The 19,037-nt window shown below is 41.0% G+C and overlaps 2 protein-coding genes and 1 long non-coding RNA gene across 3 annotated transcripts in view; 1 reads left to right on the top strand and 2 right to left on the bottom strand.

The window, feature by feature from the left end:
- The window catches only part of LOC309712689, a 354,596-nt gene that overhangs the window by 101,371 nt on the left and 234,188 nt on the right, over positions 1-19,037 (bottom strand). The gene's annotated exons all lie outside the window — the stretch shown is intronic.
- On the bottom strand, positions 3,354-6,472 carry LOC309712967 (solute carrier family 2, facilitated glucose transporter member 11-like). The gene has a single exon (XM_082544215.1). The coding sequence runs from the start codon at positions 6,039-6,041 to the stop codon at positions 4,437-4,439; it is 1,605 nt and encodes a 534-aa protein (XP_082400341.1). The 5' UTR covers positions 6,042-6,472; the 3' UTR covers positions 3,354-4,436.
- Positions 6,478-15,316, top strand: LOC309712968 (RNA-binding protein with serine-rich domain 1-like). Its single transcript, XM_082544216.1, has 7 exons — positions 6,478-6,553; positions 8,357-8,503; positions 8,660-8,842; positions 9,056-9,158; positions 14,323-14,476; positions 14,563-14,704; positions 14,814-15,316. Coding segments are annotated over exons 1-7 (831 nt in total). The 5' UTR covers positions 6,478-6,551; the 3' UTR covers positions 14,914-15,316.

The raw sequence follows: 19,037 nt of genomic DNA, 5'->3' as shown, positions 1-19,037 counted from the left end.
GTCTCAGGTGCCTGGCAACATCTTCTAATGTCTTCATAGTAACAAACAGGAAGTCCATTTAAAGGTAAGGCTCTTAACTCCCCCACTGTTTAAGCACTCTACTTCTGGTTGCCAAAGGAAACGTGCACTCTCCAGTTGAGGAGGAAGATGCAAACAAATGGAGCGAGCTGAAAGACACTCTAGCCCTCATTGTTGTTCACATTTGTGAAGCGCTTCACTAAACCCGCTCAAACCAAAGACGCCACTGGGTAGAGATCAAAGCAAAGACAGGTGTACTCTGAATACATGAAAGTCATGTTCATTCTGTTCCTGGTCCATTTATAAACTTCAGATCAAGCTGCCTGTCGTGTGTGACATGTCGAGATTATGGAAAAACCATTCATCCACTTAAAAAATGGACTTGGCTAATGTCTTACTGCTTACAAGCTGTTTTCTAAAGTTGAGAGGTTTTCCAAGTCAGTAAAGCTTTTCAGTAAAGAATGTATTAAATGTAGAAAATGTTGAGATGTGTAGGCTCATTTTAAATTTGTTGCCAAGAACAGAGTCATGTTTACCTCTGTCTTTCATCAACACTTTGTGAGCTGATGTGACAAACTGCTTGGATTACTTTGTAAATGAGTTTATGTGTTTTAGCAGTTCAGGCCATCCTTTGTCATGTTTTCACTGCGTGATAGGTCTAGACTGCAGGCAAGGCAGTTTAGCACCTGCAGTCTTTTACAGGTGAACTATGTATAATGATATTTGTCCTCAATTATTGTCCCAGTCCTGAAGAAGCCTGCTGCTGAAACTTAAAAGGTAGCCTCCCTCTTACCTTTGACCCTGACAAATTTGTAAAAAAGGTCCACAGAGGCGTTTCAATGATTACAGCTCTGCTTTCAGTACGATCATCCCAGATATACTAAACAGTAATTTCCTTACGAATTGTCCTCAGGATGTCAGGGTTGGCCTTAACCTCTCCTCCACCTTCTCACTCAGCAGTGGCGTCCCACAGGGCTATGTGCTGAGCCCATTGCTTGCTCACATTACACACATGACGTGCATACGTATGTCCTCCCACACTTCCAGTTCCATAATAAAGATGGTAGATGACACAGTGTTTGGCCTCATCTTAGGCAGTACATACCTCGACAAGGTCCCAAAAGTGGCCCACTGATGCCCTGCAAACAACCTCGCATTAAAGACAAAGAAAACAAAAGAAGCAATCCTGGACTGCAGGAAGTGCAGACCTGACCACTCTCCCATTTTCAATAATAGAGACTGTGTGGAAATAGTCCACAGCTTTAAATTCCTGGGTTGCCATGTATCTGATAATCCGTCCCGGTCCATTCACACCACTGCTACGATACAAAAGTCACAGAAACATCTGTGACTCCTAAAAAAAGAACAACCCATGTGTGAAGTTGGCGATTATTTTCCACCACTGTGTGACAGTGCATTTTTTCACTGTCTCTCAGTGTGGTATTCAGGCTGTTCAGTAGCCTGAAAAAAGCCCTACAGAGGGTCATAAAGTCAGCGCAAAGGATCATCGGCTGCCCTCTTCCTTCACTCGAGGACATTGCTGACATCTGCTTCCTCTCCAGAGAACATCATAATATCTATTTCTTACCCCAGTCATCATCTTTTCGACCTTTTGCCCTCAAGGAAGCGGTATAGGTCAATTAAAACGTACAGAAACAGATCCAGACCCTTGATAAACACTCAGTGTTCTTTACAGCTTAACACCATTATGTGTGCAATATTGTGTCAGTCAGTGCAGCACTTGACTTTGGACTTGCACTCACAGCATCTTATCACACCCTGCCTTGGTCTGTTTTCTTTATGTTGTGTTGTTTAGGACTGGTGTATGTACTGAAATTTCAATCTATCACTGTATGTAGTGACAATAACAACGTCTTATTTTATACAGTCAGCTGCCACTGTAGTACGGGGTTAGCAACTTTTACTTTCAGGACTGACTAAATTCTTCATTACACCAACACAGCCAGCCTGAACTGCTGATGCAAGACAGGATGGGTCTATGTTTTCATGTTGTTTATGCCAAATTCTGACCCTACCTGTACCTATGTTAGAGCACAAATCAGGACTCATCAGTGCACACTTCCAACAGACACATTTCCAATCCTCTTTTGTCAAGTTTTTATTTATTTATTTATTAACCTTTATTTATTTCATTGTGATTTAACTCTCATTTCCAAGAGAAACCTGGCCAGGACCTCACACAGGGTCTGTCTTGGTGAGCCAGTGTGAATGTAGCCTCACCTTTTATTCTGTTAGCTCACAGATGGGCTACAGCACCCGATGTGGTCTTCTGCTGCTGTAGCCCATCTGCTTAAAAGCTTGACATGCTGTGTGAGATGCTCGTATGCATATCTTATTTGAAATAAGTGGTTTGAGTTACTGTTGCCTTCTTATCAGCTCAAACCGATCCAGCCATTCTGTTTAAATCTATTATTTTAAAAACAAAAACTCATTTCCAGTATGTAAATGTAAGCAAACCATTTCCTGCCTTTATCTTCAACATAATGCTACTCATTTTTGCACCTAACTGCAACAAAATGTAACATCTTTTGGATCGACCCTTCACCAGAAACTCAGCGAAATCATAACTGGAAAAATGGCAGATGCAGTAAATGTCAGTCATTCTGTCTCCTGGTAAGTATTATGAGTGCCTTAGCAATGAACTCTATAGTATGTGAAGCCGCTGAGGTTCTTCTAGCCTGAGGCCTGAAATCATTAGCCATCTCCCAAAGCACAGCAGCGTGTTCACAGATGAACTGCTTCTGATGAGTGCGGTGGAGAGCGCTTCTGTATTTGTCCAGTCCTTCTTTAAGGACTAATCTCTCAGTGCTGGCTGGGTTTGCTGGCAGAAAAACTCTTATGTTTTGCTTTTATATCTGAACTCTCTACCTCTTTAACACAAAGTCACTTTTAGCTGTGTAGTTTGCTTCACTGGAAAAGGCAAACTGATCCTGTAGGCTGAACTGAGCGCCACAGAGAGAAGAAATACCCATTAGCTGTCGGGGTTATAAAAACATTCTTCCTTGCACTCACAAATCCTACTTGACACTGGATGCACTTAAATAGAAATTGACTTTTCTGTCAGCTGGATGGTGTAATAAAGACAAATGAAAATGCACACCTTACCCCACTGGAGAGTGAGATGTTCTCACCCAGCTCTTGTTTCCATAAATAAACAGTGTTATGCCATCCACTTTAATAAGAGTGGGCAGAAGTACTTGAATTAAAGTGCGCAGGAGTGAAGGGAGCCAAAGTTGGGTGATTAAACATAATTTAAAAAGCAAGCAGAATAAATCTCACTAACCAAATCACAAACATGACGAGAATGCGGGTCACCACTTTTTTTCCTTTATTTTGTTGTACACACAGTTGTATTTTGATTTAAATAAATAGTAATAATATTTTTAGGCAGAGAAAAGTGCGACAGTGTCATTCAGTAAGTGCGCAGCACATGCTACACGTTACAACAGTGCAAGAACAGACCTGACGTCTGCATTTAGGATTCATTCCAGCACACGATCAAGCAACGCAGGGTGATTACAGAACATACAGACGCTGCGACAGATGGCTCGCAGAAGGCTCGGAAGGGCTGCATTGAGTTTAAAAGCTGGTGAATTTAAAAGTGTTAACCTTGACTGTGTGATTCATTTTCATGACGCGCTGCCTTGTTTATCACTGCACAAACTGTGGCAGACACAATGGCTACATCTACTGGCCATTCTGCAGAGCTACACTCATGTAGTTGAAGCCCTGGTGCACACAGAAGTCTGGAGGGGACTAACTAATATAGTTAAATTCCAGATGCAGTCCAGTTGCTGCATAAACATAAACATAAATGAGAGAAAAAAAAGAAAAAAAAAAAAGAATTACACACAGTCTGCGTTCCCAGAAAGGTCATCAAATAGGAAAACACACATGCATGGTTCACTGAGCTGGATAGATAAAAAACAAAACAGCATCAGATTGCACAATAAACATGAACTGTTATCTAGCAGCTCACAAGTGTTGAACTAGAGAAGGTAATCCCTACAGCACATGCTGTTCAAATGATTGCCCAAACTACTGCAAACACATGCCAGTTTTTGGCAGGAGCTTGAGAGATTTCTGCATAAATATGAGTGAGGACAATTTCTTTGGCATAGGGACCCTACAAAAGGGTTCAGCACCATCACTCTCAATGGCGATCTAAAAGACATTTTAGAAGCTTTATATAGGTTTGCAATAAATAAATACAAAATGTGTGTTGGGTAGGATTAAAGGCCTAGACCAAATTGTAAATTAAGAACAGATTTGAACAGTCACTATTAAGGGGATCACATCTCATAAATAACACACAGGATTTAATCTGCACAGAAGTCAATTAAAACCTGAAGATAAGCTCAAAAGGCACGGCTTTTTATAATCCCACAGGTCAAATTTCATTCAGCAGCTTTATGGTCAAGGTCAGGATCATGTGTTGAGGAAGTAAATGAGCAGATTTTACCCAACTGGTAGAGATCATTCAGGGGATCGTGCTCTGTCATTAGGTCTGGAACTTCATTCATTTTCCCTTGGTTCTTCTTATCAAACACTGCTGTAATCTGAGCCAGCGTCTTGCCCTTTGTCTCTGGCAAGGTGAGCCCCAGAAACACAGCAGATACCAAACAAACACAGAGGAAAGGCAGAAAGCAGAGGTTTCCCAGGCCATTGACGATGAAAGGTAACAGCATTCCCATTAGGAGCAGGCTAATCCACATTAGAGAGCCGGCGATCATGTAGGCCGCTGGACGAGCCGTCTGATCAAAGATCTCAGCTGGTAAGATCCCTGTCACTCCGGCTGGGCCCAGGCCAAAGCTGAGGATGTAAGCGAAAACGCACACCATGCTGAGGTATGCCATCCCTGTCACTTTGCGGCTCTGGAGTGAAAGAGCTACAGTAAAAACTATAGACCAACAAGACATGAGACTGTAACCCCCGATGAGAAGGTACCGGCGACCCACGCGTTCAATCAGGAGGTTACTCAGAATGGAAGCTGTTAGCTCAGATGCCCCCGTCCCAATGGTGACGTACTGAATTTTCTCTGGTGGGATCCCTGCTTCCTGAAAGATGTAGGAAGCATAGAAGTAGATGGAGTCGTTTCCACAGAGCATCATGGCGCTGCTGGCGGCCATGACTGTTTTGAGTTGTGATCGTAAATTACGATCCTTAAACAGGGCCCAGGGTGTCTTAGCAGAAGATGTAGCTCCAGAATTTATGGCTGCGGACATTTGCTGCTCCTGAAGCAACTCCTCCATCTCCAAAACGGGAGCCTCCCCGCCGCGGAGTCTTCCAAGAGCCTGGAGACATGCTTCCCTGTCTCCCCTGTCAATGAGTAGGTACCTGGGGCTTTCGGGGAACCAGGGAAGGGTAAGGAGCTGGACCAGTGCTGGCAAAGCATTACTAGCCAGTAAGTAGGGCCAAAGAGGCTCACTACCCAAAAGCTCAGTAAGTCCCACAACCTGACCCAAAAAGATCCCAAATGCAGTAAAGACGGCAGAAGAAAACGCCACAGCACCTCTGAGGTGTTTGGGGGCACTCTCTCCAAAATACATAGGCTGGACATTCATGCTGACACCTGAGTTCATCCCCACCAGAAAGCGAGCAATGATGATCATCTCAAATGATTTTGCCACCCGGCATGTTAGCACCAGCACAGCAGCAGCAAACATGAAGGAATTGTTCAAAAGCAGCGACTTTTTCCTCCCAAAGCGAACTGACATAGGGCCTGCCAGCAGGGCCCCAAGGAGGCCACCAAGAGAAAAGGCTGATACTATCAGGGTCCACACCAGGGTCACCTCTGGGATATCCAAGCCTGTACCCCAGCGCTCTATGTAGGTGTCATTAATAAACTTTTGGATGTAGCTGGTAGGAGCGTTGATGATGGAGATGTTGTAGCCGTACTGAAAGGTTCCTCCAATGGCAGCACAGAGCACAGTCAGTCCAAGAGTCAATCCATTGCCTGAAGGTTTCCTGGTTTTTTCTGGTACATTATCTGCAGACTTCATCTCAAAGCAGGCTCTTTAAGTGGAAGAGCAAACTTGTCCCCTTCCGTTAGTTGTTCAATCAGTCCAAACCTTTTATGTAGCTTAGAGAGGCGTTTTTCACTCATATGAGACTACGGCTGATCTCTAATGCGGTTCAAATGAAAGGCAGCGTGATTCTTCAGTTAGAGCCGGGGTTATATAAATCTGCGCCTTTTCCCTGAGTCTAACCTTTCAGGCAACGTCCTACCCGCAAGAGTTCTGCTGCAGTGATCCTTCCCCAGTCAAATTTAGAGTTAAAGTTTAAACGTTAACTCAAATTACAGAAATTATTTAAAAGAGTAATAAAAAGAAGTGAAACCAGCTATGGGAAACAAGTATTATTCAGAAAAATAAATCCTGCTAGTCTAAATTTAGATAATTATTTTCACCACCTTAACGGATGTTTTTGCATGTGTGAGGCGCGTACAGAGTGCTGATTGGTTCAAACTGCTTACGTCATTTTTGTGCGATTACTACTGTCGCGAGGAAAAAATGTAAGTGAACGCAGTCGTTTTAATTTGTTTCTCTTTTGTATTTGGCTTATAAATTGCAAATCACTACACGAAAGTGTTAACGCGAAAGGTACTGCTTTTAGCTTTACACGAAATTGTTAATAAGCAAACACAATATACAGCCATATTATTATTATTTATATATTTAACCAACGGTAAGCTAGCTAACTTTTGAGCTAGCTTGATTTTGTTTTGCATTTTCTATGAGTAGATATACTGTGGCCACTCAGCATTTGTCCTCATTCTTAAAAATGCATATGTGGCGATTACAGAAATGTGTTGCAGAACTGCTCAAAGAGCAAATGAACGAGGGTTCGCGAGTTTCCTACAGAATAATAACAACAAAAGGAAGTTCGTTTTCTCCCCCTAACACAGAACTATTGGTAGCATCTATTTGACAAATCGACTAAATTAATTTGTAGCTCATGTCAAAAGCGCAAAGAATTATGCTTCCATAAACAAGCGGTCATTCTTACCTCAGTGTTGGAAAAAGTGACGATGCAGATGCTTTTGCACAGAGACGGAAAGACGTTACTTTAGCATCCCTGTAGTTACATCAGTGGAATATTATTTAACTGAGAATAAAGATCCTTTTCCCTCATATACCTCAGAGTGTTAGTTACCTTTAACAACTGGGATGTGATCAATAGCAGGCAAGGAGTTAAAAATGGAGAAATGACGAACGTGTTCAACATAGTCTGACTAAGCCAAAAGTTTTGGAATTTTGATTTAATAATTAAAACTATGATAAAGGGGAAAATCCAAAAAAGTATCAGTAATATAGGTAATCAAGATTTAGGTTCAAAAAGCTAGAAAGGGACAATATAATTCAGTAAAAATGTAAGATTATTTACAGCCACTTATAACCGTACTGCCAAAATACTGTAAATTTCAACGGTGGCTATGAAGATAATGTATGTGTGTAAAAACATAGAAAGATGAAGAAAATTTGCAGGTCCAAAATATAATATAATATATTTCAGTGCAGCATATTTTGAAGCCACCTAACAGTTTTACCAGTGTTTGTTTAAAGTTAAAAACTGCCTGTCCAATAAAACAAAGAAAAAAGTATAGTCAAACAGTATTTGTTGGAAAAAGTTTATTATTAATTTTCACTGTGACATAACCTTATCATTTCAAGTAAAATGAGGTTTGCCTTCAAAAAATATTAAAAAGCTGTAGTTTGAGTTTCCCTTCTCTTCTTTTCTTGAGTTACATCTCACATATAGACCAGCTCAGCTTCAAGCCTCTTTTACTCCATTTTTGTTTTCCTTACTTTTATACTTTGCAAGTCTGCTTGGGTCCCGCTGATGTAAATTTTTGGAAAGGTAGTGCAGATGTTAACCTCATGTTATCATATGACGTGAAGGACAATAAAGCTCCTTGAATCCTTGAGATTTTAAATAACCTTACCAAAATTATAAAAAAAAGTTGTGCAGGCTAAAATAGAAATGTTCCTTCAAAATCTAGTCCGTAAAGGCCTGTAATGTAGTGGGGATGGAGCCGGACTCCCTTAAGGTGGTGTCAGAGAGGCGGATGTTGTCCAAGATGAGGACAATGCTGGACAATACAGCCCATCCACTCTATGACAGGAGCACGTTCACTTAGAGACTGAGTTACCCAAATGCACCGCTTAATAACACAGGAAATCATTCCTGCCTGTCAGTTTGCATGGTTTGATGTTACTGTATGCAAATGATAATCTATTTTGGCACAGTGCAAAGGTGTTGGGGATGTCTGGCACCCTAAATCTTAGATCTTTTTGGTTTTTTTCTCCTTTAACAGGGCGCCTTCTCCAACAAAAAGGAAGGACGATGACAAGAGCAAACAGCGCAGCAAGGACAAGTCAGGAGCCACTAAAGAGGGAGCTGACAAAGGCCGGGGCCGAGACAAGAACCGCACCCGACGCAGCGCTTCTAGCAGGAGCAGCAGGTCAGATCACTAACCACCTGTTCCCCTCTGGTTTGAATGAGAGTTAGCTCATTTTAATTAAAGCTTTGGGACCAAACCCTTCTATTGCTCCCCTCAGCAGATCATCCATTTAAAAATAAATAAATAAATAAAAAATTATCATAATGTTCTCTTTAGGTCGAGCTCCAGCTCCAGCAGCAGCAGCTCAGGTTCCAGCTCTGGCTCCTCCAGCGGCTCAAGCTCCTCTGCCTCCAGTCACTCTGGCTCCTCCAGCTCCCGCTCTTCTTCCTCCTCATCTTCATCATCCTCACCCAGCCCCAGCCGCCAACGCCACAACAACAGACGACGCTCGCGCTCAAAGTATGGAAGCGTTTACTAGGAAGCACCCAAAAAACTAAATGTAGTAAGAGATTAGCAAGAGGTTGTACATTGCCTGTTCAGTGAGTAATCCTCAGTGAGTCTTGGTTCTGGTGATGTTTTCATAAAAAGAACTTAAATGTACTTGAAGAGTTTTCATATTAGACGCTGTCATTAACAGCTCACATGTTAAATTAAAGTCAGATGTGATTGTAGGTCTAAATCGCCAAAGAAGGAAGGCAGGGATCGACGACGCAGGAGTCCCACACCCAAACCGACCAAGGTCTTCCTGGGTCGGCTGACCAGAAACGTCATCAAGGTACATTCTTAACTAGAAGTGCTTAAAAAGATGGGTTTTTTTGTTTGTTTGTTTTTATTGTTATCACACTGGCTCTTTTGCTATGTCACAGAATGTTTTTTGTTTTGCTTTTTTTTTGTCATCCATAACATAAAATTTCAAGTTGATAAGCCGTTAGCTCCACCAATCAGGACCTCTCTGAATATATTTCACTGTTACCCGGAAACAGAAGGTGGAGGCATCAGCTACCAATGCTACAGATGGAGGTCACGAATGAGCAAACTGCTTTCAAAATGGTTTTAAAATGATGACATCCTTGTGTTACTAGTGGAAACATGCTGTTATTATTAGCATTAACAGGAATTTTTCCATGTTTACTATACATATTCCTGATTTTGAGTGCACCTGTGACTGCACCATTTGTGGGTAACTAGGGAATGACGTCATTCACGGAGCTTTCTGATTGGCAGAGCTAACTTGAAATTTCAAATAAACTAAAAATGTAGTTATGGATGTATTTTTTTTTTCTTTTATCCCCCCCAGTGGTGGAAACTATCTTCCATACTTTTGTATTTAAGTCATAAAAGCAGGGAATCTTTGTGTGATGTATACAAGCAGTGTGCAAATGGATAACCATGAAGCCAGATTTTCTTTCACACCCGATTTCTGTTGATACGTGCGTTACGATAGATCCTGAGGGACTTTAGGACACTGCAGCCAACAGAATAACAAGTAATAAACATACTGCTTAGTCACAGCTTTAAACTGTGAGCAGAGTTTATTTTCACAGTTCTTAAAAAGTTTTTGTGTTTACAGTTTGTATTGAAACTTTTTGTTGATTCAAATGAAGAAGAGGATCGTAGGGATGGTGGAGAGTGCTCACAGGGGACTGATTAAGCCTTTGTTTTGGAGTTTGAGTCAGCAGCATTAAAATCTCTGGTAAACACTGTTAGCTACAAGCACAGTGGCCACATTTCATTTTTGTGAAAACTTAAGATATTTGATCATTTGTAGTTGATTGTAAAGCAAATCTTTGTAGTTGCTTAAAAAAAACAAATGTAGGCTGTAATGAAATGCTTTGCATTTCTATTATTACCTTAATACTTTTACCAGTACGCTCACGAAACAAGCATGGAGTTACTGATTACACTGAATGCGGCTACAAAGAACTGATAAGGTGTTAGCTGCAAGAAGGTATTTCTTACTCTAATAAGTATTAGCAGCCTTTCATTCCCTCAAATCCTGTTTGTTTTCTGTCTCAGTACAGAAACTTGTTCAGTCTTTTCTGGATAATTCTGTGTGTTCCAGAATTTTTAGTACACTCTGGGAGACTGAGAGAGGATTAATGCTGCAGATGATTCAGAGTGTGTAGCTGTCCGCTACACTGTTAATTGCAGAACAGTGGAGCTGCATCTGTGGACCTCTGGAGAAGAGAGGAGGGGTGGCGTGGGGGGTTCTTGATGATTTAATTCATTGGTTTCCCGCTTGATAAATAATAATCATTAAAATATATATTCAGGCTTTCATTCTAATATATATACAAATTTCCTAAATGGCATTCTATAATATGTCATATGTAATGTGTGTCTGTGTGTAACCACATGTATAACTTTTTGTTGGTGATGCTTAGACTGGCCAGTTACACAGAAATGACCCCCAGAATGAACCCAGCCGTCATCCAAATTCAGGTTCAGATTTCTTTACTGTCATTCAGTCAATACATCACAGATGCACTGCTGAACAAAATTAGGATCACAGAAAAACAAACAAAAATCGGAGGTCAGGTCATAGCTGTCACAGAGCCGTACTGTGCTGCACGCCAGTCTGTGATAGCTTTTGCTTAAAGGTAGAAGAGAGACCAGTCTGTGACAGGGGTGCCTGCTGTCCCTGGTGATCCTTTTTGCCCTTGACAGGTGGCGTTGTTGGGCCAGGCTCCCAACAGGTGGCAGTGAGACCCCATTAATCTCAGCTGCCATCGCCACGCTCCCCAGTGGCTTTCTGTTTGAGGCACTGCTGCTCTCATGCCACAGAGTGTTGGTACTGCGTGTTGGTGCACTCTGTGTGGTGGCTCTGTAGGAAGTGGTGAGGACAGATGGGTTAAGATGAGCCTTTTTTTAACCTCGGTAGGAAGTGCAGGAGATTTTTTTTGAAAACATAGGAGATGTGCAGGGGTCACATGAACCCCCATGAATATTATATGAAGCACAGTTTCCACACCAGTGTTGATGATATAGATCGGGCTGCGTATAGTCAAATAACAGCTCTTTGGGGAGGGGGGTTCACTTTCAGAATAAGATTGTCATTGCTGCAAAAAGTTTCACCTCCTTGTAGTCCTTGTTATTATTTTCCTTGTTAAGACTTTGATGAGATGTTGAATTTACAAAGTAGTTTTCTGAGATCATGCAGTGTTGTGGCTGTGAGGTGATCCTGGGGCCTGTTCTTCGTACCTCGCTAAGTAAGTTAGCTGGATTAGATTGTTGACGATTTCGCGTGATCCTGGATCGTTCGGTTCCCCGAAGCTCATCCGGGACTTGCTGTCATAGCAACAGAGCCGTAAGCGTAAACCTGCTCGGGAGCAGGTTTACTTTATGTAAACAGGATTAGATCGCGGCCACGCAGGTATGTCCGCTTCATTTATACGAAAGCAACAGCGATATTCCACCACTGTTTCACCATAAATAAATAACATCAATGTAACTAAAGATAATGCAGCATTTGATCCTTTCATTGATTTCACACAGATACATACAGGTCATATCCTAAAAAAGGGAAATCTACTATTAACATTCTATTATATGTATTTGATTATTTCAGATGTAATTCATATTTCAGAGTAGTAATTGCAAATTACTTCGTGTAATCAAGATGGGAGACCACGGCTATAAAAGCGAAGGTGGATTTGGGAAGTCTGTCGCAGCCATGTCCTGTCCGTTTACGCGAGCCACCCATTGAGGAAGGTGCAAGATTGATAAGGAGAGTCCTCAGAATTCAGCGTGTATTGCGGGACAGACAGGATCCTTTAGCTCAGCGCGACAGTGTGCTCATAGAGAGATATCGATTTTCCCGTGAGGGTATTATTCACTTAACCAACTTGTTGACGAGGGGGTGCAGGACCACCACCTGTCTTTTTTTTGCTCTGCCCTTTTCTTGGTTGCTGTTATGAACAAACAAACAGATTATTTCAGGGTCTCTTTCCAAGAGACGAAAAGCAATATAAGTGATAAATATTACCATTCTGTAGAATATTTTTATATTCCACTTTTACTTGTTCCCATGTTCTAGTGGGTCCTGTTGTGGCTCTAATGTGAAAGAGGATATAATATAACAATATAATGTAATATAATATTGGATAATATAGTGTAATATAATAAATCTATAAATAAATAACAAAGTGACTGAATAGTGGTATTGTCATGCGTTTTGGGTGCCTTGAAAAGCGCTATATAAACCCACTCCATTATTATTGTTATTATTGAATTACTTACGAGTTTAATTTGTCAGCAACTTTCTGCCAGCCCTCTCTCCTTGCTTTTGCAGCCTTTGCAGTGTTCCCTTGCGTTTTAATTAAACTCTGAAACTCCTGAAATCCCTCAATCAAGAGTTCTTGCTCTGCTGCCGGAAAATACCGAGCGCGCCCCTTCGACATTTTCGCCGACCAATCAGCGGGTTGCCGATCAATGTTTCTACTATCGATGCGTAGCCCCTTTTACGACACCCAGTGATGTCACATTACTGCGTCCAGCTGTACTAATCGTCAACAACAGGTGTGTTCGGGGAACCGGATTAGCGAGCTCACGGTTAGCGCGATGGTTTGGTCTTGGATGTGTCATTTGATCTTGGATGTAGTGAGCGACGTACGAAGAACTGGCCCCTGGAGTCTGTAATACATGTAATATCCTGTCCCAGTCTAGTTGTATCTCTATGGTCCTGAAATTGATTCTATAATTTGGGTTTTTGTGACTAAGGGCCTTTTTTGCCACTGATTTTCTTATAGAGGTTGGCTCTTGTAATTCTGAGGGCTGCTTAATCTCCAGAATTAAAAGCAGAGTTTCTGTCATAAGGTTCTCACTCACTCTGATATTGATACTTTTTTTTTCTTCATGCAACCTCAGCCACAACTGGTCATGACAGGTGGCTGTCTCTCCTTGATCCTGGATCTGAGCTCTGAGGTTTCCTCCTGTTAAATTCTTTTTTTCTTCCTATTGTCACCAACTGCTTGCTTATAGGGTTTGATTGTTGATGATTTTCTCTGTATTACTGTAGGGTCTTTACCTTACAGTATAAACTACATCCAGGTGACGGTTGTTGTGATTTTGTGGCATATGAATAAAATTGAATTGAAATTTTAGATCTAGCCACATAGAGCCTTAGCATGCTCCTCAGTGTCTGTGTCCTGAGCCCCTCGAAGCACCGATCAGTCTGTGCAAATCCTGCAGTGCTGCTCCGTAGTTCTGATGACCAGAGGTCTGTATGCTGGAATTTACAAGACAGAGACGTGGTCTGATGAGTTGATGGTTGGGGCGGAGGACTGAATGCTTTGAATGCTGCTGTTATGTTTCAATAAACACAAGTAGTCAAGTATGATGGACCCTCTAGCTACAAAATCCACGTTGGAAAAAGTGGCGGAGAACTTTTTTCATAACCATTTGTTGGTTGTTTTGTATCAGGTTACTGTCACAGCTTTGTGTCTGTGTAACCGTGGATATAAAGAACAGTGATGGAAATTACTGAGTTTGCTGAACGGCCAGCATTTAATGGCCAAGTCCTCAGTGTGTGGAGAACAATGTGATAGGCCCTGTTTGTGTCCATGCACCATCTGTTGTTAATGTGGATACCTACTCCACCACCACAAGGAATGCTGCTTCTGTGTGACGTTTTCCCCGCTAAGCCTCATCTGTGCAGTCGTCAGGCTACTGAGACTTTAAATGAGCAAAGATTTCAAGTTCAAGCAGAATGATGAATGAAGTCTGTAATCAGCAACTGACAACCGGGAAACCACAAATGGATCAAAAATCAAAAGAGGGCTCACCAAAGACTTAATCCAGAGATGGGCAAGCAGTGGTCACGTGATCAGGCTAAAAGAATCAGTTCTACCAGGAAGAACAAATTATTTTTGGTTTAGAAGCTGAAAGTTACTCACAATAAAAACAGCAGGTATCTCAAAGGTTTTCTGTGTCTTTTAAAGGAGCACATCCAGGAGATTTTCTCCACATATGGCAAGATCAAGATGATTGAAATGCCCATGAACCGCATGCACCCTCACCTGTCCAAGGGGTACGCCTATGTGGAGTACGAGACCTCCGAAGAGGCAGAGAAGGCTCTGAAGCACATGGACGGAGGTAGGAAGGACTGAAGAGATTGTTTCAGAGCCACGTTCTGAGTCATGTGCTTAAAGTGGATCAACTCTCACGCTGATGTCTTTCAGGTCAGATCGATGGTCAGGAAATCACTGTCACAGCTGTGCTGACTCCCACGGTGCGCCCCCCTCCTCGCAGGCTTTCCCCTCCCCGGAGGATGCCTCCTCCGCCCCCGATGTGGCGCCGGACTCCCCCTCGTATGAGGAGAAGGTAATGAGCAAATGATGGGCACCCACAGTGGAGAAGGGGGAGGAGGAGAGAGGAAACCTTTACCTCTTCTGTTATTTATGTTCTTTTCTCTTAATTTCTCTTTTTCTAGATCTCGGTCTCCACGCCGACGGTCTCCAGTGCGGCGCAGGTCTCGATCGCCTGGCCGCCGCCGCCATCGGTCGCGATCAAGTTCCAACTCCTCGCGCTAGCGATCGTGAAGCCTTTCCTCTCCCTCGCCTCCTCTGAATTTATTCTTTTGTTTTGTCCTTTTGATCAGAGCAACAAAAAATGTGAAAGAAAAATGTTTTTGTGTTGTTACCTTGTTAAGTGGCGAACACAGGAGCACCAAAGTCTTTACCATTTTCCCCAGTAAAGACATTCAGGCGGTGTTTTATGATAATAAGACGTAAGAATTGTGTTGAACTTTAAATGCGTCATTTTTAATACATTGAAACCTCTTCATTATTTTCTAGTATTTTTGTTGTGTTCATGTATTTGAAAACAATAGAAACACAAAACTGTAAATGAGCCTAAAAGGCAAATCTTCATGTGTCCCCAGTAAGAAAAAAGGCTGTGAGATCAGAATAAAAGAACCTCTTGTATGTTTATGAACCACAGTGGGATTAATATGAAAATTGCAATGCAACCATTTCCTAGTTTTCAAATCATTATTGGACCTCCGTCCTTCAGATTAACAGTTTCCTTCTACTGCCTGTCCCTAATTTCTGTTGTCAGTTATGGTGTTGGGTAGTTACTCAGTCATATGGCAATGAATAGCCATTATTGCCATTGCATTTACAAGTGCTATTAAAGCTTAGATAATCACACTAATCTTTATGTCTATCATATGACCTATCCACAATATTACTGTCTTGTAATCCTGCCACGACCTTAGAATGAATGACTCCGTGATCGTTACTAGATGGGTTGCTGTTGCTCTACCCTGAATGCAATAAGCTCTATTAGATAGATCAGTGAAGACACGACAGGAAAGACATTCTGCAAAGGGCCGCAGGTTGGACTCAAACCTGGGCTTGCCACTCTCAGCCATATGACATGAGGTCACCCGTTCAACATGCTGAGCTAAACCAGCACAAATAAAATCAGTACTTAATTATAGTTCCAAATGAGTTGAAGACATAATTCAGACATGACAAAGACCTGTGGGCTTCCTGTTTTTGTCTGAATTCTGATAAAACTTTTTAGTGGTGTAGTGAGGGGTCAGACTGTTAACTAAATTATATAATAACTAAATGTTAATTTGACCGAGTCTTCAAGGTGAACTCAATGATTTATTGGTTGAAAAATGAGAAAGAGGCTTACAACTGATAAACTATAAGTCTTACGAGTGAGGTAAGTATTAGCATATAGAGAGTATCATATAAAGATTATATATAAAAATTTACAATGTCACATTTGACCTCTGACCTCTCCTTCAATAGATGGGTCTGAAGGTCAAAGCAATAATAATGCTGTAGAGTTATTCAAAGCTGTTTCTTTCTGCCATTGTTTCCATCGACAAAATAAAACTATCTAGGGAGTAATATAAGGGGATTCTAAATATCACATCATAATTTAGTTTAAAACCACTTCCTTCTATCATCATCATCACTCCCTGAATCCAGAGACTCTTTAGCATCGATATCAGTCATCCAGGTGCTTGGAAGATGACGTAGCAGCTGCGTCAGAAGGATGGACAAATGTCTCACTAACAGTCACAGTAGTGGATGTTTTACTGTCACAACCAGAGCCAAAGACCACAGCTGAATTCCTAAAATATTCACATGAAATCACGCTGGATGCAAACACAACAAACACATCCACACTGCAAAACCTTTCTAACCCTCAGGTTAAAAAAAATCCAGATATAATGAATGACTCTGACATTATGTAAGTTGGCGAGTACTGACAGCTTACGTCATTATTATAGGTACAATCTGTAGGTTAGTGAATTCCCTTCCCTCTCTACTGACTTCTGGTTATATTTTGGGTAAGAATCAGAAGGCTGTTTTCTCCTTTGACATCTCCTTTGCTAAGAACTCATACATTTATTCTGCCACTCTGGCATAAAGGGCTATAATGGACACTGGACTGAATATTAAAAATGCCATATCATGCAATAGGCCTGTAGCGAGTAGGTCACCGGTTATGATCATACTGTAAATCTTTAATTGAGGCTGTCAGAAGCTGGGATGGGACTGACTCACTGTAACAGCAGGTGGTTTTTTTCACCTCGCTTTGTAATGTTGCATCATATTTTATGACATTGTTAATGTAAATTGCCAGTAAATATTCAGCTCAGAATGCTTTTTTGCAACCAGAGGAGCCACCTGCTGCTGGCCTTTAGAAAGTTACATCTCCTATACTTAAACAAATGACTGAGACTATGGCTCCAACATCATCAGATCAGATGAATAATAACCATCAATCAAATCTAGCTTTTTTAACATGCTACTGACAAGACTGCATCATTGTTTTTCAAGGAAACCAAGCAACTTATAGTGACATGGGGACCTCTTTTATAAAGGAGATATACTGGACAATCTATTGCACAACCACACTGAAGTACAGGTGTGTTCCTCTTTCTTCAAAAAGGTCTAATTTATACCACATTGTGTTCCATTATATTCAGCATGTTGTTTTTTTCCTTACTAAAATAAAGATGTTTTCCTGTTAACCGATATACAGAAAAGGTGCCAGCTCTTCCAATACTCAGTAAGATGTTTGCCCATGCTTTCACCGGTAAATAAAATCATGCCCTGTGATAAATGGTCTGCTCCACACAGTTTTACATGTTGAGATTATACGCGTATCATCTGGAGTCAAATATTTGTATTATTTAAAATTTGGGAGTGGGACTTGCATTTTTTAACCACAGGTGTGCAGCTCATATGAAACTGTACTGCTCAGTACAAACCTCCCTCTGCACTCAGCTGCAGAAATCTGCTGTTGTAACATGATTCAGCAGAAGGCATCAGTATATTCAGGGAGCTTTCTCAGAGGGAAAAAGACAAAGTGATATCTGGGCCTGGGATGTATGTCATTTATTTTATTATGCTGCTGATCCTTCCTGGACAAAGTAAGTCTGTTTCACAACCCTTTGTAGATAACTGTGAATAGGACAGTAACTTGTGGTAAGTCACCCGTGAAATTGTTTAGACGTTTGTAGACGGGATGAAGTGAAATCAAATAAAAACACACACAAAAAGCACTTTTGTTCACATGGCGGTTTCATTCTATGATCATATCTACACTTTAATAGACTGCTGTAAAATTGACATGATTTTACATTCTGTAAACAGCAATGCATTCTGGGAGCTTGAGGCAGTTTTTAGCAGTAAATCAAATACACACCTTATTCTGTAAACTTCAAATTCAAACATACACTGTGGGATTATTTTAATTTAATTTAACTTTAATATGTTTTGTTTGTTTGTTTAGGTGCTTAAAATTTGGCATTTCTGAAAGTAATGTGAAACATATGTTGCCACTAGTCGTCTACTACCATGGTAAGGTTAGCTTAATTGATGCTAGTTAAAAACTAACTTGATTATTTCCAATGCCCTCATTAGTGAATGTTGAGGAGCTTTTGGCATTGGCATACATAAGGTAAGCTTTAGGTATGAATTTAGCATTTTATTCATGAAAATTGTCCGCGCAATCCTGTAATTACTGATCTTTATTCCAGTGTTATGGACATATGTCAGCACTAAGTTTAGGTCCATATCTTCTGCCTAATTTACCGCCTCCTGCTCTTGATTCCTTATCTACATGCTCACCTGCAGCCTTCTTTATTGCTTCTCAGGATCTGCTTTCATGTCACCCGTCTAATCCTCAAACTCCCCTGTTTCCTGTTAACAAGATACTAGTTAGGTACTAGTGCTGCTACCTGCCTCTTCATAGACACTTATCCTAAATACCAAGATGTCTTTTTGTGAAAAGAACTCAAAAATAAAAATAAAACGTATTATGATGAGGTAAACAAAAGTATATAGTTCATTATATGTACACTTGTTTACTGCCTTATCATATGGTAGAGTTTACAGGCTGAAATGTTAGACTTTTAAAGCAAGTAGTCACGTGTATTCAAGCATATTGGTTTCAGAATCTGTGCAATTCTTTTGAACCTATTTTAATGGAAACATGTCAAATAACAGCAAAAACCTGACTTGTGTAATATGTTAAAAGTGTGTGTAAAAATAATAATATGTTGGCTTTAGATCATATATTTGTAATCTCCCTGTGAGTTTAAGGCAAGCATGGCCAATCATTATGAACTGCTTTGGCTTTAAAGCATCAGTGTACACAATTCAGTAATTCCTTAAAATCTCCA

Source organism: Aulonocara stuartgranti, assembly GCF_965226115.1.
Source record: "Aulonocara stuartgranti genome assembly, chromosome: 8".
NCBI lineage: Eukaryota > Metazoa > Chordata > Actinopteri > Cichliformes > Cichlidae > Aulonocara > Aulonocara stuartgranti.
The sequence above is the reverse complement of the archived record's forward strand: the minus strand, read 5'-3'. Positions and strand labels throughout refer to the sequence as shown.